The sequence below is a fragment of the Apteryx mantelli genome, chromosome 9 (genome assembly GCF_036417845.1).
Source record: "Apteryx mantelli isolate bAptMan1 chromosome 9, bAptMan1.hap1, whole genome shotgun sequence".
Classification (NCBI taxonomy): Eukaryota; Metazoa; Chordata; class Aves; order Apterygiformes; family Apterygidae; genus Apteryx; species Apteryx mantelli.
In genome coordinates, this window is record NC_089986.1 from 31,198,257 (window position 1) to 31,221,286 (window position 23,030).

A 23,030-nucleotide genomic window follows, 5' to 3' on the forward strand; every position below is an offset into this window, starting at 1 on the left:
CTGCCCGTGCAGTGGGCAGGCAGAGCTGGGGGTTAGCGCCACGGCCCGGCTCCGGAGGAGAGGCCAAGCAGCACCGCAGAGTGACACGTCCCTGAGGAGGGTCGCTGGGCCCCCACAACACCCTTCGGGGTGCCTTTGGGTGGCCCCACGTGCAGACTATGCGAGAACACCTGGGGGGGCCTAAGCAGAGTGGCGCAGAGGAAGGGAAGGCAGGGGGGTCCCGGTGGATGGACCCGGTGAGGCCAGTCCCCCGATGTCGGCTCCGCTGCTGGTCTGGGCTGTCCTCCTGCACTGGGCCGCCCATGGGAGCCTCGTCCAAGGAGGGAAGACGTGGCAGCATTGCACAGGTAGGAGCCATGGCCGATGGGCAGGTTGCATGGGGAGGGAAGCTTCAAGAGTGATTCTTGCCGTGCTGGGACTGCTCCTGAGCCCATGGGCTCCTGTGAACGTGGTGTCCCCCAAGCCACCAGGCTGGCCAACCTGGGCAGACCCCAGCAGGTGGGCTCTGCTCTGGAGGGGGGACATGGCCACAGTGGGGTGCCCTGTGTAGGGCACGTCGCCAGCCTCTTCCTGGCAGCCCAGCCCCAGCGTTTCAGTGGGGCACTGATGGGTTGAGTCTTAGGGTGATAGCACAGGTGATGCATGGTGTGATGCCCAGTGCTGCTAGAGCTACCTCCTTCCTCCCTATGACCCCTTGGGATAAGCAGTCTGGACACCCTCATATATCCACATGCTGTTAGGAAGCAAGGTCGTCCCTGGGTCTGGAGTCCCCATGTGCAGCACAGGGTCAGAAAGAGCTGAAGGGACCTGTCACACAGAACAACGAGCCCTTGCCCTTGTCACGGTGAGAGCTTTGTGCCTGTCCATCCCCCATGGTCACCTGTCTTGCTGCAATGAGGTGCCGCAGGGTGCCAGAGGAGAGCCCCGGGGCCTGCCGGGTCTGCCAGCCATGGGGGCCAAAACACAGGGAGCAGTGGCACTGAAGGGTGGGGAAGGACTGTAGGGGAATTTTATGACGTCTTGGAAAGTACCTCTCATCCCAGACTCTTTGGTTGCTCCCTGGGTCTCTAACAGAGCTCTTGCACTCTCTTAGACGCAGCTAACACTATTTCAGTGGCAAAACCTCTAGGAAAATTCTGTCCCATCTTCCTCTGGCCATGGGAGCAGGCTGCTTCAGCTGGATTTCCATCAGGAAAGCACCACGAACAGCCTAAACCAAAAAGGAACTTTTCATTTAGCCCTCAATCCTGCATTTCTTGGGTTTGAGTTCTCATTTCTGCACCCTGTGCAGCACATGGTCCCTGCTGGAAGCAGCAGTGCACCCATCAGCCTCACTTTGTCTGGCCATAAACCTTTGGCAAAGCTTTTGGCTGTTTGGGCCCAAATTTGGTGTGCCTGTGGCTTGTCTTGGTTTGAAGATTCTTCATTTATGTTTTGTTACAGCCAGGATGGCTTTGAGAAGGAGAGCTAGGAGAAATCACAGTTTTTCTGCTCCTTGTAGAACATTTCTGGTCACCCTCTCTCCCAAGCTGCTCCAATCTTTCCAGGTGCCGGGACTGGGACTCGTAGGACAGCTGGACTGGCCTCACCAGCAGGGCGCTGGAGCGGGAGCTCAGTTATTTGGAGTTAATTTGGAGTTAATCAACTTTGAATTTCCTCCTCATGGCACCTCTCCTCTCTTCTCTGGGCCCAGCTTTGCCAAAGGTCCGGCCCCAGGCGGCAGGACTGTAAAGCGGGCAGGCTCCAGCTATTTACACTGGCCAACCTGTACTAAAACACTCCTGGCTGCTCTCCAGATCGTTAGGAGGTTTTGTGCAACTGCCAGCCCAGCTTTAATCATTAGCAGCGACTCTGATGTGGGAGGCAATTTGAGACTCATGTCTTTGGTTTTAATTGAAAACTGCCTTGGTGACGAAGTGTCCCTCAGCGTTATTACAAGCTGACTGCCAGCTCTGGGGAGCGGGGCTGCCGGAGGCTCGGGGCGATGCAGCGCAGGAGACTCGGCGGTCCCGGAGCGCAGCTGGGGTGCGTGGGGGGACAGAGCTGCCTGGGACCACCGGGCCCAGGCTTGCTGCGCTCAGGGGAGAGGACTGCAGCATTGCAAGCAGCCAGCTGCGCTGGGAATGGCTCCCAAAGCTGGTGAGGCAGGGCCTCGAGCTGACACGTCCCCACCGCAGGGAGAGCGCGCAAGGGGACTTGCTCTCCTTCCTCCCAGCTTGGGGCCGGTTGCAAGCTAAGGACACCTTGGCTGCAAGCACACACAGAGGCAGTGCAGCCTCCAGCACAGCTCCCCACCCCTTCTTTTCAGCTGTATGGTTCATCCCTCCTGCCCCCAGGCCAGTCCAAGGGTACTTCAACCCCTCTGCAAACACGGGCCTGAATTTGGCTTGCGCTTTTGGCTGAGAAAAATGGGAACTGGTCATTTCATGAGGATCAAGTGTTTTCTTTTGGCCTGTTACAAGCTAGGGCATTTTAGTCAACCTTCCCCTACAAAGGCTTTATTTTGGAATTAGCTTAAATACACACCCTACAAGGAGGGAATGGGGCAGGCAGCAGGGATGACAAGTAGCAGGGTTGGAAGACTCTTGCTGGTTTTCCTACTCTGTGCTCAGAAAGGGACATTTGTCTTTCTTGAGTCCCTGGGGCAGATACTGCAGCTGGCTTTTGCACCACAGGGAAAAAAATCAGAAATTTTTACAGCTTTTCAGCTCCTTTTCTGAGCACAGTGTACTGGGAGCAGGAGAGAGGCTGAACTGTCCTGTCCCAGGCTGTGCTGGGCTTGCAGGCTGCCACGTGGAGCGTACCACTTCTCCGCAGCAGCTGGGCTGTGTCCAAGCCTGGTCCCCTGCTGGATGCAGCACTCTGCAGGACGGATGTGCAGGGACGATGACAAGGGCTGGGAAATGTTGAGCAGGGCAAGGGTTTGAGTCACCATGCATGGACACAGATGCACGCACACGTTTGCACACTGTCACTCTGACTTCAGGCCAGATGTGCTTGAGGTCACAACTTGGCCATTCCCTCTGGAAAAGATGGGATTTCCTTGCTGCTCTGAGAAAGGCCTGTCTGCTTGATGCTAGACAAAGCCGTGTTACTGGGTTCCTTCCTGGGTTCCTTCCCTGCAATTCGTGCTGTTGTTTGAGCCATTCCCCATGTTCAGCACGACTGCGTGGATCTTACCCTGGGGCAGTGTGGTGCCCATACTGGAGGGGAGGACTTCTCATTCCCAGGTCAGCGCTGCTTTGCAGCAGCCAGCCAGCAGCAAAGCCCATGCATGGGGTCTGCTGTCATTCAGCCCTCCAGCTCCTTCTAGAAGATGCTCTAGGATGGAGACGACTTCAGTTTGGGCTGGCTAGAGGTACATGGAGGTGGAAATGCTTTCCAACTCCAACCAGTTTGAATTCAAACACATGCTGGTCCAGCCTTGCTCACAAACATCTCCTGCTTGGCTTTCCCTCTGTGCCTAAGCAGCCAAGATTTATTAGTACAAATAGGAGCTAAAAGCATACATTAAGTTGGACGTGTGGATATTTGCTGAAGGGGGATCTTAACTAGAGCTAGCTGCGGACTCCCAGCTGAGAGTGGAGCCTGTGGTGTTTAAAGATGCCGTCTAATTTCTCCTTCCCCCTCGCTCAGAGAGTGTGTGTGTGACAGCTGCTGGCTTGTCACATAAATCAGGCTGTGGAAACATGCTCGTGGGACGGATGGGATGAGGCGCTCAGCAAGCTGCCGTCCTGTGCAAGCACGGGCTGGGAGCCAGCTCGGCTGTCAGGGGAGGGCTCCGCTCCTGTGGGCTTTTACTGCACTCTGCTCTCAGCCTTTGCTCGCCCAAGCAGCCCCAGCCAGGCTGAGCAACAGGGGAAGGGCGAGGAAAGTTGTTTTTCCTGGCCCTGGGCCAGCGGGTGGGTGCCCCTCCGTGCTGCTGCTTTCAGGTGGGGCTGCGGATGATGGCCGGGCACACGGGTGTCAGCTGTGGGCTGGCATCGTGCCCACAGAGGCTCGTCACCTGGCCTCCTGCAATGTGGCTCTGGGCTTGCCCGTCTTTGCTAGGGAAGGGCCGGAGTCAGGGATTTTTACTCTAGTTAAGTACTACTTCGTCCTCTGGGAATGAAGCCCATGCGCTGGGTGGGATGTCACTCCGTGTGAGGAGGACCAGACGGTGCCCCGTGCCGGTGGCATGTCAGCTGGTGATGTATGAGAAGGATAGAGCTACCGTATGGGTAAGTCCGTAGCAGAAATGTGTAAGGAACAGCTTGAATTCCTTGAATGCACAAGCCTAGGCACCTGGTTTATCTTTGCTACAGAGGCTAAAATCCTGCCAGGGAAGCAAAGGTCAGTTCCAAAAAATAAAAGCTGCAAAGGTGCTGATATGGGGAAGGTCTGGCAAGTGCCTGCCCCGGGTACAGTCCTTCCCCTTGGCTGCTAGTGTGCTGTTTGCAAAGACATCAGACAGAGGGTGTTCTCACAGGGTACGCGTGGGGAGATTTTTGCAGTGCTCTGCATGGGTGCTGGTGTCTCAGGATTGTCTGCTTCCCAGATGTGTGCAAGCAGAAGTTTTTCTCTCAGTGCTTTTTTCATCTGGGCGATGCCCTGGGGCTGTGCGTGTTGTTTTCTCCTCTGGGGAGAGGATAATTATTTAATGAGGGTTTATGGTGTCTGCCAGTGGAGTACGTGTATGTAAGCGATTAGTGCTGGGTTGGGGGAGCCTGGGCTAGAGGGAGGGGAGTGTTGCATCCCAGCACCCTGGAGTCAGCAACACCATAGCCAGGATTGAGTGTCTGTCTACGGAGCAAGGCTGCGGGCTGTGGTTCCCAGCCCCACTCTCATGTCTCTGGTTATGATGGCTAGGGCTGGCTGGACAGATGCAAAGCACAGCCCCAAGGAAGCACAGAGCAGCCCTGGGGCTGCCAGGCTGGTGAGTCCCGATCCCAGGAGCTGCGGCTGGAGATGCATCTCAGTGGGATGGTTTGCGTGGGTGAGCCTGCACATGTGGTACCTGGTGCCATTGGCACAACGTCCCAGATCTAGGGATAGAGAGAAGGCAGCCTCGCCCTGCAGAGGGCAAGGCACCTTCCCAGCTTTCTCACAGCAGGGGGGTGAGTGGGAACCATAGGGGTGGGGAGAAAGCAAGTTCCCAGGATGCACAAGACCCCTATGATGCCATGGAGTGCTCCAGCCAAAGCTGGCGATGGGTTTGCTGCCCAAATGCCCCTGAGTGAGTGGGAGGGCAAAGCACCCCATCACAAGGCAAGGAACCTGTCCAACGTCATGTGGGCAGATTGGGATCATCTCTGGGGCCATCACGTGCTCTGTCATCTCTCCACACAGACCTGCGCCCTCTGGACATCCTTTCAGAGGTGGTCCCTGCCAGTGGGCTGGCCCGCGGCATGAGGGTGTTTCAAGTGCAGGGGGTGCGTGGCTTCCAGCTCACTGCCTCGCGGCCCCGGGCCCTGGGCTTTCCTGCCTCGCGGCTCTTCATCCACTGTGACCGCTTCCCTGAGGAGTTCTCCATCATTGTCACACTGCGAGTCCTTAATGTCCCTGCCAAGGTAAGCACTGCCAGCTGGGGGTACAGCCTGAGCCCCTTGAGTTGGGATTGGAGGCTGGGAAAGGAGTGGGCACAACCTGGCCCTGGAGCTTGTGGCAGTGAGATTTGACCATGGCATCTAAGAACCACCAGTGGCCCCATTCTTGCTGTCTTTGGTGCCTTTCTGACTGTGTTCACATGCTGGTGGCCTGCACAGCCCCAGTGAGCACTGCTCCCAGAAGCTTTTCTAGTCCAGATCTCAACTTCCGCCATTCCCTCTCACCTCCTCTTGCAGAGAAATGAATACCTCTTCACTCTCATGGCTGAGGAAAGCCACAGCGTGCTGGTGGGGCTGCGCTACTCGCCAAACAAGCTCCACTTCCTCTTCTGGAGCCAAGAGCACTCCAATGGCTGGCAGACCCGTGTCACCTTCCGCAATGTCTCCTTGTCGGACAACCAGTGGCACACGCTCATCCTGGCTGTCTCTGGCCAGTCCTTCTCCCTGACAGTGGACTGCAATGTCCCCAATGACGTGTAAGTTGGAAGGGTCATGGCAGGAGGCAGTTGCTGGGGGCTTGGAGGTGGCTGTAGGGGGGGGTGCCAGCTCCTCAGCAGACAGGACATGTGGTGGGCAGGAGATGCTCTTCTGGCCAAAAGTGCAGGGGATGTGGCTCTCAGCAGTCATGCATGCACAGTGAGCACCAAGCTTGCTGATTGACTTTTTTTTTCCAGCCACCAGCAGAGACTGTGAAATTATATTCTGCCTTCTCTCTGCCTGTTTGCAGGGTGGTAGAGACACCATTTCCAACCTCCCTGTCGGTGAAGAGAGCCAGCTTTTACCTGGGCAACAGGAGGAGAAGGAAAGGCTTATTTACAGTAAGTGTCCCCCATGGCATCTGGCTGCTCTAGGACACTGATGTCACCACGTCACCGTGGGCCTCTGGGCTGGCTGTGGGACAGAGGCACCCAGGACAGGGGTGGGGAGCGGGTGCTGCACACCCAGCAGTGGCGGAGGATACACTTCACAAGGCCAGCAGTGCTTCCCAAATTCCACATTGGAAATGGGAAGGAAAGCAAGGCAGAAATCAAGTGCAGCCATTTCTGAGCCCTGTGCTCTGCCCTGGAGTTGGGACATGGTGCAGACGGCAGAGTGAGTGGATGGGAAGTGGCCGGTGGGACCGACTGTCAGGCTCACCCTCTCCTACTTTCCAGCGGCGAACAGAGAAGGAGCGGCTGTGGAGTGCTTGTTTCTGTCACTTTGTGGGACAAAGCACATTACCAGCTGTGTAATAGCAGAAAGACAGTTGATGGCACAATCTCATTAATAGAAAAATTAGGGCTGTGTCTGATCCTGACTGTGGTAGTGAAAGCTGTCTGCAGCGTACGAGCCTCTTGCCAATGCTCCTGTTGTGCCAGCTGTTAAATTGCCCAAGCCCAAGATTTTGGCAGGCTGAAGATGTAACAAGGATCTGATATATGTGCATGAATCATGTGGAGGCTTTCAAAGCCCAGGATCGAGGGAAACAAGCAAGATTATGGAGGGATATTCAGGTCATGAATCACCTGCAATTTCCATTGCCTCTTGGTCTTGCTGGACTTGCTCTCCATCATGCTTATTCCTCTTTTCCAGGGCTTACTCAGGCAGCTTGTCCTGTTGCCAGGAGCTGATGCCACCCCCCGAATATGCACGTCCATGAATTTTAAAGTAGCAACGCTCTCTGTCCCTGCTGTTCTCCAGGATCTCCCAGCAAAGCCGGCAAGCAATGAGGTGCTGAAATACCCGTATGGTCAGTAATACAACAACAGTGAAGGCTTAGAGCGTTTGGCCTTTTCCGCTTTTGTTGTGAAGGGCTCTTTGCTCATGGCTGGGCAAAGAGCTGGGGCAGAGGGAAAGAGGATTTCCCAAATACCTTGTGTTTCTGAAAGTGTGTTTGGGCTCTGGACTCCACTGGGGGATTTTGTCTAACCTAGAGATACCAGAGAGAATATCTGGGGTAGTCTGAGCTCAGGAAGATGGGGAAGGGTGGGAAAGCTGGATATCCCAGGGCATGGTGGTGAGCACCACTGTCCAGCCCTCATTGTGTGCTGGGGTGAGTCACACCACTCCTCCTTTGCATGCGCTAAGAGGTGCCTGCCTTGCTCTTCTCTGTGTCCAGAGACTGACATGAAGGTGACTCTCGGGTCCCGTCCGCCCTGCACCAAGCATGAGAAGGCACATTTCTGGTTCAATGCCTCCCAGAGAGGGCTGTACCTGTGCAACGGCAGCACCTGGATTTCCATGCTGGAAGGTAATGGTGTGCCTTGTCTGCACAGCTTTCTAGGCTGCAGGGGGGGCTTGTGCAGTGGGAGAGGAGCAGAGATTTGCCCTGACAGCACTTTGGGGCAGGAACCAAGTCTGCAAAGAAACAACAGGGCAGTATGATACAGCTGTGGTGTCCCTGCATGGCTCTCTCCTGTTTGGCAGGTCTTTGCTCTCTGTAGCCACATGGACACTTTCAGTGTAGCTCTTGGCTCAAGCACCTCCGGGAGCCAGCTCCCTGATCACCCACACTCTGTCTATGTTGTCTGTCCGTCTTGTCTGTCCTCCCAGTGCTTCTCTGGTCAGGAGTGAGCTGCCACCTCATCCAAGCAGGGCAGCTTGGCCTGCCAAGAGCCGTGCTGCAGTGATGCCCAGGCTGCGGAGATGCACCCTGCCGTGGGGTCCTGAACCTGCAGGTGCTCCTGGCGCCAAAGCGCTTGCAGGGTAGACAAGAAAGACTCATCAGCTGAGTGAGCAATGGGACCGTGACAACGTCATTATAGCTTTGCTGGCCTTAGGGCAGAAAATAATGTTGCAGCATTGTAGGAAAAATGAAGCAAAGCTAACCAGCTCCTGTAGGAAAGGGGGTCAATATTATTTGAAAACAAAACAGATTCTGTCCACTCATGCTCCCCCACATGCTCACAAATACCAAGATTCGTGTATCTAGGTGGTCTGCCCAGGGTCCCTTGTGAGGACACAAGGGATGAGGTATGCCAGCCACCAAGTCATCCTCCTCCCCTCTCGGGTTTCTCTTGTGCTGGCAACCCCACGCTGGGTTTGGATATGCCTTTTGTCCCCTGTAGGAGCTGGCAGTGGCTGGTGTCCCCCTCCTGTCCCACCTTTGGGAGTCACCAGGATTAGTACCATGTCCTTGTTTTCTCAGGGAGACATTGTGCTGGAATGTTGCTGACCTGTTAACCTTGGTGCCACCAACACCTGTAGTCCTTCTGCCGTTCATCCCTTCTGATGTCTCCCAGACTTTCCCACCCATTCACCATTGGGACCAGTCTTAGCATTTCTGTTCCAATTTCTCACATTAGTTCTGTCTAAATCTTCCCAGTATCTTTTTCCAGAGCTCATACAGAATCAGGTCAGAGAGAGGATGTGGTGCAGGGCTGCTGCAGGGGGGTACGGATTAACCCAGATGGTCTCAGCTGTCCAGGCCCTTTTGCACCATTTGTCACAGCTATATGTCTCTTCCTCGCCTCACCATTCTTTTTAGGATAAAAATACAAAAACACTTCTTAAGCAGCAATCTAATTTCTATTTTCCTACTCCCAGCAGAGAAGTGCCAGGCAGAGCATTTTGAAGTGTCGCCCTGCAGACAAAGAGCAGGCTCAGGGTTGATGGGGCTGAACGTGCTGCTCAATAAGACAGAGTCAGTCCATTCACCAGCCCCTCAGGTTTAAGCCCTTCCATGCCCCGGATGCCACAGCCTTTATTTTCATCATAAAGCTCCATGCAGAAGCAAATGCCGCCAAACCAGCTCAGCTGTGCAACATGGGGCACATCTGAATGCCGGGTGTTCCAGTTTTAGCCTGACTTCTCATTTTTTTTCCTAGTCAAACAAAGGCTCGACTATGTGGAGGAGTACCAGAATTTGGTGACCAACTCTGAGACGATGGGCATTGAGGTCTTCACCATCCCAAAGGTGGGACTGTTTGCAGCCACTGCCAACCGGTACACTCCCCCTGGATCAGCTATCTACAAGTGGACTGATGGAAAGTTCGTGCCCTACCAGAACATCCCCACCTACCAAGCTCAGTCCTGGAAGTATTTCACCATAGGAAAAAAGGTAAGTCTGTCTAGAAGGTTATTTCAATGCTGTAATAAACTGCAAATGCCAAACACTGCCCCAGACCGAACCTGAGTCTCAGGCATGGTTTTGTGGGTAAATCTTCCTCTCTGCTGTCTTTGATGGAGTTCCACTGATACACGTATTCAGCAGGTAAGGGTCTGTTCTGGGGGCTGCCTGATGATCTATGTGCACACTGTTGACTGCTCTCTGTATTTTAGTATTTTTGCCGAGACACAACAGCATCCATCCATTCCATGTTCAGCAACTGATGCTCGTAGCATAGATAACCATGTGTCCAGATTGCTCAGATCTCATTCCCGGGGTGTGCAGCTCTCCAGGACGCCCCACAGACAATGATTTTCTTTGTCAGTCTCCAAAGTGACCTTTTAGAGTTTGACACCCTCCCATGTGTCGGTGTTCATTTGTAGCAGTCTCTGCCTGTTCCTGCCTCAGATGTGGTGTGCCTATGAATGCCAGCATCAAAATGTCCTTCACACGTGGTTGCGTATCATGTGGAGCTGTGGTCTAGCCTGATCTTCATTTTGCTGGTGTATCCAGTATGCCACATGAAGCAAGGCAGGAATCTCCCCACACGGCAGCTGTGGCATTGCCCTCAGGGGCACACAGTGCCTGAAATGGGAGCACAGAGGGCAATCCCTCTGACCATCCGCAAGGCAGAAGACCTGCCATGCACATGGCCTGCTCTGATCTTAGTCTTAGAGAGTCATCAGAGCACATGGCTGCTCTCCCAGAGCTTGAGTGTGTCCAGCCATTAGCATTTTTAAGCCCCTTTGCTTTTAAGTCATTCCAGGAGTTTGGATCCATCTCTCCTGCCCTAGGCAATCTACCACATGACTTCTGCAGAGTATCTGCCTGGCTTCACTCCCTGGGGAGTTACTCGTCACCTTGCAACGAGCCCCAGGCCAGCCGAACAAACATTTCCTGAGAGCCAGCCCTGTGCAGAGCTCCCAGGGTAATTCAGATCACTCCCCCTCTAGCATGATGCATCCTGGCTTGTTGCCGTGCTGCTGCTGAACGCCACCCAGGGTGGCTGCAGGCTCCCTGTTCACGAGCCACGTGCGCCAAGATATGGAGGGATGGGCAGAAATCCTGCCTCCAGGCTTTGCTGGCACTGACAGCCCTGCTGTTTGGATAGAGCTCTGCTGGCTGTGCAAAGCTCTGTCTGCATCCTCATGGGCAGAACACAGGAACATCCGTGGCTGCATTTATGCACTGGTGGGAGCCAACTTGGGGTTTCCTACTGTCAGTCCAGACCCACAGCACCCCCTTGGAGCTATCATTGCAGGTCAAGAGAAGGAAACCAGACTGGTGGTTCCCAAGAGCAGCCTGGGGCCAGAGCACCCAGGGGCCTCCCCTCCTCCCTCCTCCATGTGGTTCTTGCACAGTGAACCCCACACGTTGGTACTAACCAAGGCAAATGTGCTTCTTTGCCTTCAGCTCTTCACTGCTCTCAGCTGTCCTGCCATGACAGAACTGTTCCCTGTTTGCTTAGAACATATTTCCAGAAGGCATGTACTCATCCTTATATAAGATCTATGTATCTGTATATGATGTTTGAAGCAGACTGGCCCTAGACTTATTAGACAGGGGAGCCCCCTCTCCTTGACACCTTGGGACAGATTTTCTAGTTGGGGCTAGCCTCAGCACTCAGGAGAAGGTGGAGGATATAGAGGCACATGTGGCTGTAGTGCTCTGTGCTCAGCTCCCAGTGCTTGGTACATGTGATGTGTCACTGGAGAGCGAGGGACGTCTGGCTCCTGAGTTGCTGTGTGGGATCTGGGACTTTCTCTTCCCTTTAAAGCTGTGTTTCTGGAGATGCCCTGAAGGGACTCTCCTTGAAGTGGGAGCTTGTTGGTTTGTGCAGGAGAGCTGCCTAGGGCTGATTGGACACTGGGGAGATATCTTCCCTGGAGGGAGCTGAAGACCTGGAACAGGCCTCTGCATAGAGGGGAAGGTCTGCATCCTTGGAAAAGTTCAAGCCTTGGCCAGACAAAGCTGTGGCCTGGTGCTAGCAGCAGTCTCTCTCTGTTGTTGCAGCCTACTTTCCAGCTGCTTGTCCCCAGCGCTGGGGTGCTTGCATCTCAGAGTCTTTGATGGCTTTTGGAGAAAGCCAGGCCATTTGCTTTGGATCTTGCTGTGTGTGCTTAATCTGGGTCACAAGATGAACAATGGACCACGACTCATCAGGAAACAGCACCCATTTTATCTGCACCTCCATGCCCAGCCAGCATGTTCTGCCTTCCCTCTTGCTCTCTCTGATTAAAATCCCCAGCATCTGCGTGAGCCAAATCTTCCAAAAGGCACCAGGTGCTTCCTGAACACTGGGAAACCCACAGCAGCAATTAGTGAAAGCAGAAGGACATGGAAACCAGTGGGTCCCAGCAGGCCTGTGGGGAGCAAAGGTATCTGAAGGCATCCTGGGTCCTGGTTTGGTGTCAGGGGATCAGGGTCTGGGTTTGTTTGCAGAGAAGAAGGCCCAATTCCTTCTGTTTCTGGCAAAATTTCTGGGGGTGTACTTGGCCTTTGCATAGAAAGAGAAGCCCCAAATGCCAAAAGGAGAAAAAGGGGTCTGGAAAATATTTTGTTTTCTCTCAGGGAAGCAAAATAATCATTATTACTGTTATTATTTCTAAGTTTTTTTCCTAACAACAGACCCTGTTTTGGGGAAAGGTTTGTTAGCGCAGATCCCCTGCCCACCCATGGCCCATTTCGCTCCCTTGGCAGCGTTCTCCTTCCCCAAAGCCAGTGTGGGCTTGGGGGCTCCCCTGGCGCCTTGTGGCCTGGGTGACTGCAGGGCATCTCTGCCTCTGCCGGGCTGCTGATACTGTGGCTGAAAACTGCCTCCTCCTCAAGAGGCCCCCTGCCCTGGGGCGTCTGTGACGGCCACTGCCTCCTGCACCAGCTTGCACAGCAGCTGCTGGGGAGCAGAGGCCTTGTGCTCTCACAGCTGTCATGAAGGTGCAGGTCCTCAGCTCACCCAACCCATGGGTGGACTGCAAAGGTGTGCGGATGTGGCTCTGTAGACACACGTCCAACACGCGTGGACCAAGAGCCCCTCAGCTTAGCCCATGGCCGGGCGGAGGCAGGCCCCTGTGATGTGTCTGCCTGCTGCAATCGAGCCGTCTCTGACCCTGCGCCAGCCAGCCAGCAGCTTGCTGGGGCCGTGTGGGCTGGGGGCTGTGCACAGGCAAGGGGAACCATGGGGCTCTGCTGAGTGCTGGCTCGGTGTTGGGTGGCCGCCAGGCTGGGGGAAGAGGCGGTTATCCCGAATTTGGGCCTCCGTTCAGGGAGCGAGCTGTCTGATCAGACCGAGGTCCCTGCAGCCCGGCTCAGTGGCAGCCAGAGCTTTGCCAGCAAAATCCAACCGGCTCGTCCCTTTCCAATGTCCCCCACAAGCTGCTGGGGCCCTGTCCCTGCTCTGGCTGTGATGTGTAGGCTGTGCGGCAGCTCAAGGGCAGTACCCTGCCCACGCTCCTGCCAGCCGGGGCTGTCCTGCCCTGCGGCAGCTGCCTCGGTCCCCAGCCCCTGCATCCCACAGACGTGTGCCCTGGGCCCTCCCAGCCCCGCATCCTGCCTTCACCCTGCCTGTGCTTGACTGTGCCCCTGCAAGAGGAGAAAACCAAGATGTCCTGGCTTGTTATTTTTCAGATCTTCCTAGCAGTGGCTAATTTTGAGCAGAATGACAGGGGTCAGGAGTACTCTGTAATATACAAGTGGAGCCGCAGGAAAGAGAAATTCGTCACGTACCAGAGGATCACCACGCACAGCGCTAGGGACTGGGAGGCATTTGTCATTGAGGGAGAGGCTTTCCTCGCGGTGGTCAACCACAGAGAAGGTACCCAGCCCTTACTCCTTTCTGGCCCGGCTCAGCCGGGTGCATGGCCAGGGCAGGCGGCTCAGCAGGGGTCTCGCAGGGGGCCCGCAGCGCTGCAGCTCATCCGCCACTCGCCGCAGGGACGAAGCTTCAGAGCATCCTCCTGTGGCTGAGGCGACACTGAGGCTCCCCCCATGCCAGGCGCATCCTTGCCTGGAGCACAAGGCAAAGCCAGGGAGTCAGTGGACACAGACTGGACTGCAGCGTCCCCTGGGAAACCCAAACCCTCACAGACCCTCTGATTTTGGGAGAGGAAAATATCTGGGGAAGTGTCTGACACCATCTCCCTCTCTGCTTCCAGCTGCGGGGGATGAGGACAGGAGCAGGGGCAGTGTTTTTGCTGAATATCTCTGCTTCTTTTCATCTGTTTCCCCAAAGCTAGATAACATGGTGGGGTAGTTAGGGCAGCCGCAGAGGTTTGCAGGAACTGAGCCTTTGGAGAAGCCAGAGCATCAGCCTTGCGGGTGCATGGAGAAAACCAAGGGAATGACTTTTGCTCCCTCCAAATCAGCCCACCTGGCATGCCCTCCCTCCCTGGACACCCTGCAGACACGATTCAGCCTTGTTGCCCTCCCAGGCCATGAGCTATGCTGGGTTGGGGAGTGTATCCCCCATGTGGAGGATGACTGGCCCTGGTTCTCCAGAGTGCCTGCAGCTGGGTTTGGACCCCAGGCGGGTGTGTTCCAGCCTGTCCTTCTCCCTGCAGGTGGGCTGGCTCCCAGGGCCTCCCCTCTTCCAGCACCAGGCTTAAAGCTGGTTGCTTGGGTACCAGTCGCTGTGGACTGGGCTGCGAAATCCCATCCCACCTGTCGGACCCCCACCATGGCCAAATCACATGTGACCTACTCCTGCAGCAGTGGGGAGGAGGGTCCTGTTGGGGGCCATGCACATTGTGCAAGGGTCAAGACCATCCATGGCCAAACCAAACCGGGGGTGCTCCACTCTGCAGGTGTTGGAGAGTCAGTCCCAGAAGAGGTGCCGCTCACCCATGTGGCCATTTCCTGCACACCCCCTGCTCCCCAGAGTCCTTGCCAAATCCTCTTCCCCTCCCGTGAGGATTGCCCATAAATCCCATAAACACATGGTCCAGCTGCTGCTTGGACATCAGAAGCATCAGCAGGACCAAGCCAAGGGTGACAATGCTTAGTGGGGTGGAAAAGGGCTGCTGATGCTGCCCCTCCTGTCAGGGTGAGGCCAGCTCTTTACTGGAAGAATGATTCTAGCCTGGGCTGGGTGGAAATGCCAGACCGAAGGCACAAAAAGGTTGTTAGCTTTAAATGCCAGCTGGGCCTGACATGGGCGTGAGGCCAGAACACTTGAACTGAGCTCAGGAATGGGATAGAGCATGTGCTTTGGTGCCTGATGGCCTCCAACCGAGTGCTCAGGGCCTTGCAGGACTGCAGGTTACAGTTCCCATTGCTCTTTCTGGAGTTGGTGCAGTATATGGTGATCAGCCCAGAGAAGTCTCTGGCCAGCACTTGGGAGCTGAATGCAGGGATTTAGCCAGGGAGCACTGAAAAACATCAGTGTGGCGTCAATCCAGCTGTGGCATCCTCCCAGATGTGTGAGCTTGCATGCAAAGGGTGACAGCAGCCCATGATGTTTGCATCTTAGGGACTGATTCCACTGCACACAGCCATTCCATGGGGCAAACCACAGAGCTTGGCTGCCTCGGGGTGCTGGCACAGTGCCTCCCGGTTTGCATGCTGCTTGTGTGAGGAAATAGAACCCTTGCTTCTCTCTGCTGAGAAGGGCGGCTGCAAAGCTGTCACCATGTGCTTGGGAACCAACTGCCAGTGTCTTTCAAAGGGGTGGAGGCTCTTTGGCTGCTTCTTGGGGAGCAATCAGTCCCTAACAAACAGCCTTGCAATGTGCTGGCAAGTATTTGCATAGCTGAACCCATTTCTGGGTCTCATTTCTCACAGGAGCTTTTTCTTATCATGCATGTCTTTCTGTCTCCCCCAGGAAATAATCACAACATAGACAGCGTGATATACAGGTGGAACCCCAGAACAGGGCAGTTTGAGACCAACCAGACCATCCCTACCTCCGGAGCCTACGACTGGGAATTTTTCACCATTGGGCCATATTCCTTCCTGGCCGTGGCTAACACGTTTAATGGCACATCCACCAAGATCTACTCTCACATCTACATCTGGCTCAATGGCTCTTTCCAGCTCTTCCAGTCTATCCTGGTAAGGGTTGGCAACTAGTCAACCTCTGCCCCTCAGTGTCCCCTCTGAATCCATTTCACTGGGGTTCAGGTAAGGCCAGAGAATAATTACAGAGGCAGTCCTCTGGAAAGAGAGCAATAGTTTCCCACTGGTTCTCCCCTAGGGATTGACTAAGTGAGGTCTGCTTTTTTTCCCTCAGAGAGTTTTAAGAGTGGGTAGCCTCTCCACTGCACCTCCAGCAGGCCTGCCACACTTCCCAGTGCACTTGGCTTGCAAAGGTTTGTCTGCGCTTAGCTTCTCATGTGGCTTCATTCCCTGCAGACATTCGGTGCTGCTGACTGGGAGGTCTTTCATATTGGGGACAGAGTCTTCCTGGCTGTGGCGAACAGCCACAGCTATGACAGCAGGACACCGGTGCCTTCCAACTTCTATGCCATCAACTCCTCCATCTATGAGCTGAACATCACTGCCCAGATGTTTGTCAAATTCCAGGACCTCCTCACCTACAGGTACCTGTGCAAAAAGAGCTGAGGCACTCCTCAGCCCATGTCCCTCCCACGAGTCCCCCCCCAAACTAAGGGTTCTCATGGTGGGCCCAGGGGCTTCACACAAGCTTACATGTTGAAGGGACAAGGCTGATGGGGAGGGCAATGGGTGACAGGCCCTGGGCACCCAGTTCCCTGGATTTTGGAGCAAGGATGGATCTCCCTTTAGAAACAGCCTGGGGAAAGCAGGGTTTTCTATCTATCATCAGTAGTCTCAGAGCATCCTGCTTGAAGACCTCATCTTGCTTACGAGGACATTGTACTGAGCCGCTGCCCGAGCTGTTCTCAGCTCCTGGGACAGAAGAGGGAGGTGACAGTGGATGGCATGGCAAGGGCTTTGTAGCAGCAAAGCACAGACCCCCAGGCCACACACATTGTCACCTGTCACTGGAGTGGTGGTGGCATTCTTGTCAGTCTGCGCAGCAGCTGGCGCCAACGACCCCCCTTTGTGTGAGCACCGTGTGAGATGTAACACGTGCAAGCACCTACCCTGTTTGCCTAGGCTAAGGACCTAGCATGCTGGGAGCCCTCAGCCTGCGGCTTTATATCCACCTCTCCCTATGGGCCCTGCTCAGGGAAGATGAGAGAGACTGAGGCCAGAATGGCCAAACACCTTGAGCAGAGTGGGGTCAGCAGAGGTCAGTGAAGGCTGGGCTCAGCCCTGTGGGCCAAGCCTGGCCGCGGAGGGACCATCTTACCTACACCTGTGCTTCCTTCATCCCACAGTGCCCTGGACTGGGAGTTCTTCTCGGTGGGAGACGACTATTTTCTGGTGGTTGCAAACTCCTTTGACGGCTTCACCTTCTCCGTTAACAGTATTATCTACAGGTACTGCTGCACAGCCAGGGCAGGGTGAGCTCTCCACCAGGCCTGGCCCTACTCGGGGAGGAGAAGTGCAGACATGCCTGCAGGGCAGCAGTCGGGACACGAGGCACCTCTGCTCACCGCCGTGGAGCTGTACCCAGCTCTGTGCCTGCTGTGGCAGAGGCCTAGGCCACACTCACTGGGAGGGTGCAGGACAGCCCACAGGGAAGATGCAGCAAGAGAGGTGGATGGGTAGCTGTTCCCAGCTTGCTTCCCACTCGTGCTTACCCCTGCGGTTCCTGGAGAGAAGGCAGAGAAGATGCAGTGCCTGTAGAACCTGGTGCATCTGCCCAGAGGAGGTAGATAGGAGCGCTCTCAGTTTTCGTACAGGCACGAGCAAGAAGCCCCAGCGAGGGGCATCCCCCTGCCCCAAACCACAGCGTGGGGGTGGAGGATGCCAGCCCCACAACTTGTCTTTCCTACCCCTGAGTCTGTGTCAGCTGGGGTGCCCGGCCCGTGCCCCGAGAGTTAATTACCCTCCCTGTGCAGGTGGCAAGGCTATGAAGGCTTCGTAGCAGTTCATCACCTCCCCACAGTGGGCTGTAGAGACTGGGAGGCGTTTAACACCAGCGAGGGCTCCTACCTCCTCTACTCCAGTGCCAAGGAGCCGCTTTCCAAGGTGCTCAAGCTGAAAACCACCTGAAGTGGGTGAGACATGCTCAGCTCACTGCCAAGACCAGAGCAAACTGTGCACCGAGGTGAGGAGACCCCCTGCCTGGGGTGGGTGGACCATGGCGCCTCAGGAGCCCAGTAATGGTGGCCTCAGTGTCAGCCCTGGGGCCACTTGCCTGGGTGCTCTGCAGGATGAAGAGGAGGAGGGGAGCTCCCAGGTGCTCCCTGCAGCCTTGGTCAGGTGCCTGGCAAAGAGGCCCTGATTCTGCTTTTGTGCAGCCTCTCCTGAGCCAACTCTCCCAAAATGCCCCAGAGCCATGCCACAAGGACCAGGTCCTCCCCAAGGTGCCTGGAGCAAAAGAGTTTCCCCAGTTATGTGGCACGAGGGACTCACCGGGGACCCCAGCGCTAGACATTCTCCAGCCAGGAGTGTCCCAGAGCTGCTGTTGGACTGGTGAGAGCTCACTCAAGGCCAGGGGAAAAAAAGGCCAAGCAGAGCACATGCTATTGGGATGAGCATGTGGTGACGGGGAGGAAATGGCATGTCAGAAATTGCGAAAAAAAGTGGCTTCAGGCTCAAGCTTCCCAGTGCTTGGGGCTATGACGTTGCCAAGGACCAGTCTGAGCCATCACACTTTGTGTCAATTCTCGGACTGTCTCTGCGGGGTGCCTGTCCTGAGACACCCTGCATCTCCAGCCATCCACGCTGGCTGACGACTGTGCCAGCATCTTCTACACTACACCAAACCTCATTCCGGTGCCCTGCTGCTGCATGGTGCCTGCAGACCTTCCCGCTCCACCACGGCTGATTTCAGTTGTCCTCGCTGAGCAATGTGTGTATATTGTACAAATGCATAGATATATTTTACAGCCAGATTTGGCAGACAGAGTTGTTGTTTGTCACAACTGGCATCACATAGGTGGTGGGGCAGGGTCTTCCTGAGCAATGACATTTGCACTCAGTTTGAAGGGTTTTATAGATTTGCTTTGAGATATTGCTGGTATCCACCACCCCATCTTACGCTGGTCCTCAGTCCCTTCTCCACAGGATGAGCGACCCCCAGGCAAATCTGCCATGCAGGACTGATCTGGCTGCTGTTGGTATGGGAAAGACCAAAAACTGCTCCAGGTCAAAATGCAGCCTCTTTTCCTCACCTTTCTTTGTGGTGGAGGAGGGGGGACTTCTGCTTAACTGGAGCTCTAATAAACCATGCGCGCAATAAACCAGCCTACATGCCGCACACATGCTGCAGGTACCTGAGCTGCTCTGCCCACAGTGGAGGCTTTTCCCTCAATCCGTGCAGCCTCTCTCAGGGGATCTCTGTGCTTCTTGGTCTCCTCTGGGCTCTGGCAGGGATTGGCAGGGGCTGGGACCAGGCTGTGGGGAAAAGGTGAGGATGGGTAACAGTGCCAGTGCCCCAAAACCCAACCTAAGGTCTGTGTTATTCTTGACCTGGGCTCAGACGGTAACCCCCATCCCTGAGCTGGCTCCAGTCCACCTAGCAGAGGGGGGCTTGCAGGTCTCTGAATGGCTTGTACCACCCCACAGGGGCCTGTAGCTTCTCCAAGGGCTGCCCTGGGCCCATCAGCATGCAGCGCGCTCCCAGGGACCAGCCCTAGAGCTGCCCACAGACAGCTCTGACCAGGGCCCCAGGGCTGCAGGGTACGTCAAGGGTGAGTGGGAGCTGGTGCATTTACCCCTGTGTGCACATGCATGCGCGCGCATGCGCGCGCGCACACACACACACACACACACACACACACAAAAACCAGCACTGGCCACTTTGAAATACTTCTTTCCTCCATACATCAAGCTGCCCCCAAAGTAGGAAGTGACCACAGTTGTATGGGCCCATCCATGACTTCTGGGCCACTGGTTGCCTACGAGGATGAAGCAGTCCTGAGCACAACGGGGTGCTGGGGTGACGGTGACCCTCTGCCTCCACCCACCATGGCTCCTCCTGCCTCTCCCAACTGGTCCAGAGCATTGCTCAGCCCTTCCCCAGCCCCTGAGTTTCTTGCTCAGGGCTGGAAACATCTACCCTGGCCCCTAGCAGCTATGGAAAGACTGCAAGAGGTGCAAATCCCTGGGGAAGAGGGTTGGGGAGGAAGCACTGCCTGATCTGCCCTGGGATCCAGGCCAAAGAGAGCCCATTTGTGCAGCCCCTGCAGATCTCTCCATCACCTCTGTCTGACAAACAAGCCCACCTGGCCCAGCGGCAGATAAGACTTGCTCTGCCGGGAAGGCTCATTTCCTCCTGCTTGTGAATGAGGCAGAATTAAATTTGCTTCCATTGCTCTGAGCCAAGAGCAGCATCTTTAATTCAGCTCTGAGACAGAGGAAGGGCAAGATAGGGCGAGATGTCCCTGCACTTACCCAGCGAGATAGAGGAACAATTTGGTCTGCAGAGCAAGTCTGCTGGCCCCTGTCACCCCTGCTTGAGGCAGGCTGGGGTGCAGGTAGAGAAGATATAATCTAATGGGAGTTGAGCTGGTACATTGAATTTAGGGCTGTCTACTTTATTTAGAAGAGACTGAATTCAGACAAGGGCAACGCCCCCCAGAGCACCATCACCCTCCCTCACCATCTCTGGGGCAGGACTCCTGGTTTCTCTTTCCAGCTGGGGTGTAGGCTGATGCAAAAGCTTGAGGACTGAGCCTGGAGCTTGGGACAAGCCTGTGAGGGAGGACTCACCTCTGGAAGTAGGATAAGCCGAGGGCAGAGAGGCTGCCTGGGGATCTGGCTGCAGGGGAGGTTCAGACCCCCAGCTCCCAATCTGCACACTGTCTCCCAGATACCCAGCTCCCAGCGCAAGGAAACTCCAGGGGCTTTTCCCAGGTGCAGGGCTTTATTGAGAAAAAGGCTTAGGAGAACATTCCGAGGCTGCCAGTGGCAAGTGGGGGCTATCAAGATGCCATGGGGGCTGGGGAATGACGTCCTGCTCTCTGCAACGCTGGTCTCTCGTTGGAGCCATGATGGGATGATCCTGCTGCACGGACTGGCCTGTCCCTCTCCACCGCAGGCTTCAGGGACCACAGCTTTCCTTGAAGAGGCAAAGCAAAGCGAGAGGGCCCCACAAGTGCCTCTGGCGCCATCTGTGTCCCCATAAACCTGTTCTCTCCAAACCATGTGGACTGCAAGCAGTGTGGCTAGGGCTGCTTTCCCCGTTAGCGTGGCTGGCAGTGGGCACTCTTGTGGGGGAGAGGGGTGCTCCACGCCAGGGAGATTTTTCTCCTCTGGTCCCTGCACTCCATAGGCAGGTCTGCATCAGGGGTGTCCCCTGCACCTCCCATCTGCATCCTCCACCATGTCACTCTCCCATGCTTGGTCTGGGGTTGCTGGAGTTGGCTCTAGGCCCTGCCTCCATCCTTGCTCGGGTGGTCACTGGCATTGCTGGAGATATGCCTGGCTGGGAATTGCTTTCCTGCCCGAGCCTGGGAGCTCTTGCTCTCCAAAGGCACTGGGTGCTCTCTACTGAGGAGCTCTGCGCAGAGAGCAGGCCATATCCTGTCACACTTTATCTGGACCCAGGACTAGCAGCAATATAAAGCACGCAAAGGCCTGCACGTTGCACAGGAAGGGATGGCTGCTGCTGAGTTTATGCCAAAATACAGTTCCTCAGGAAAATCCTGTAAAGAAGCTTTGAAGCCCACCAAGCTGCCACTGGCTCTCCACAAAGGAGCTGGGAACAAAGCACCCCAATCTTGCGCTACAGAACAGTGCTGATGGTTTCTGCAGGGTCCTGGGTGCTTGGCAACGATTTCAGGTACTCCACATGCTTGCGGGTGTCCTCTCGATTGTGCCGGACATAGCAGACCACATAGGCAATGACCATGGCAAACCAGCCGAACATGGTGATGAACATGGCCACGTCCGTGGTCCTCTGGCGCACGCTACAGAAGTTGACACCAGCATCCAAGACCTGGAGCAGTGGCTTCCCCACATACTCCTCCCGTGGGGCTGTGTGGCAGGTGATGTCCTGGACGGAGTCAGGGTCCAGCCGTGCCTCCCACAGGACCTCTTGCAAGGCGCACTCACAGTGCCAGGGGTTGTTGGCTAGCCGGAGCTTGGCGTTGAGCATCAGCAAAGCCTCTTTGGGGATGCTGCGGATGCGATTGCTGGAGAGGTCGAGGGTGCGCAGCCCAGCAGCCACCCCTTTGAAAGCTGCCCTGTCAATCTTCTCAATGGCATTCCTGGAGAGGTCAAGCTCCTCCAGGTGGGACAGGTGCCTGAAGGCATTGCTGGGGATCCTGGTGATGCTGTTGGCATCCAGCTTGAGGAACACAGCATCTTTGGGGATGTCCTTGGGGATCTCCTCCAAGTGCCGGGAGCTGCAGAGGACGGCCTTCGCCCCTGCCCTCTCCGTGCACTGGCAACTCGGGGGGCAGGAGCTGCCCCAAGAGACGCACAGGAGGAGGCAAAAGAAAGCCTGGGCGACGCTGGCTGCCGGTATGATGGTGAGTGTCATCTTGCACCTGGGCAGCTCGGCATGGCTGCTGACAATGCCTTGGTCGCTGCAGGAGCTCCCGGCCGGCAGGGCATCTCCTCTGCACTCCTGCAAAGCCTCTCTTACTGCTGGAGGAAAGTGGAGGGCAGGGGGTGACACGGCATTATTTCCCTTGAACACTGCTTACGTCTTATGCATGACGTGCCCTGGAAAAGCAGGGAGAGGTTGGGCTCTGGAGCCCAGAAAACAAGGGCTTAATGATGCTGGCTACCATCTCTTCCAGGGCAGTTTAATTAGGCTTAAGATTAATTGCACCTGGACAGAGAGCTACAGAGAAAACCCCTTTCTCAACCCTGTCTCTGCACATCCCACCCAGATGGACAAAAGGGTGCTGTGGAATGGGGGTGATGAGACGGGCACAGCCTGGGAGCCCACTGCCAATTTCTACATGGGATGTGATTTGCTGCTGGGAAATGGCAGCAGCAAATTTCGATCTCACCAAATTCCAAGTGTTAAAAAAACTGATGACTCAGACTCCCCAGATCATCAGACCAGCTTAATCACCACCAGGTTTTTAAATAACAAGATCTGGAGTTCTTTTGCTTTCTCCATCTGTGAGCTGGTACGAGTCACGTTTCTGAGGGGTTTTGCCAAAGGAGGGATTAGGAAGTGACTGTTTGTCCTTTCTTCATTTTTTATATATAAGTGAACAATATGGTTTAATACCTGACTCCAGGAGCTGGATCTTAGAGAGGAACCATTGAATAAAACAGTAAGGGGGGTGATCCAGGAATCATAAACCTCACCCCAGCCCTGCTGGAGATGAGGCAAGAGATGAAGCAGGTGGCCCTCTTTCCTCTTCCCT

General features: G+C 55.4%; 2 protein-coding genes across 2 annotated transcripts; one reads left to right on the forward strand and one right to left on the reverse strand.

Moving 5' to 3' along the window:
* Nucleotides 1–253: 253 nt before the first annotated feature.
* TSPEAR (thrombospondin type laminin G domain and EAR repeats) lies at nucleotides 254–18,552 on the forward strand. Its single transcript, XM_067301497.1, has 12 exons — nucleotides 254–347; nucleotides 5,329–5,549; nucleotides 5,823–6,061; nucleotides 6,313–6,403; nucleotides 7,158–7,314; nucleotides 7,684–7,815; nucleotides 9,392–9,624; nucleotides 13,297–13,483; nucleotides 15,488–15,717; nucleotides 16,018–16,205; nucleotides 16,968–17,069; nucleotides 17,595–18,552. The coding sequence occupies exons 1-12, from the start codon at nucleotides 254–256 to the stop codon at nucleotides 17,746–17,748; spliced, it is 2,028 nt and encodes a 675-aa protein (XP_067157598.1). The 3' UTR covers nucleotides 17,749–18,552.
* A 2,120-nt stretch (nucleotides 18,553–20,672) lies between these two features.
* On the reverse strand, nucleotides 20,673–22,329 carry LRRC3 (leucine rich repeat containing 3). The gene is given in 2 exon segments (XM_013944019.2): nucleotides 20,673–22,317; nucleotides 22,320–22,329. Coding segments are annotated over 2 exon segments (900 nt in total). The 3' UTR covers nucleotides 20,673–21,427.
* Nucleotides 22,330–23,030: the final 701 nt, after the last annotated feature.

What these genes read in the sequence shown, in the direction of transcription:
- TSPEAR (XM_067301497.1), top strand. Translation starts at nt 254, where the DNA reads ATGTCGGCTCCGCTGCTGGTCTGGGCTGTCCTCCTGCACTGGGCCGCC. An exon ending in GACGTGGCAGCATTGCACAG is followed by an intron (nt 348 to 5,328) that starts GTAGGAGCCATG and finishes CTCTCCACACAG; the next exon opens with ACCTGCGCCCTCTGGACATC. An exon ending in GAAGGAAAGGCTTATTTACA is followed by an intron (nt 6,404 to 7,157) that starts GTAAGTGTCCCC and finishes CCTCTTTTCCAG; the next exon opens with GGCTTACTCAGGCAGCTTGT.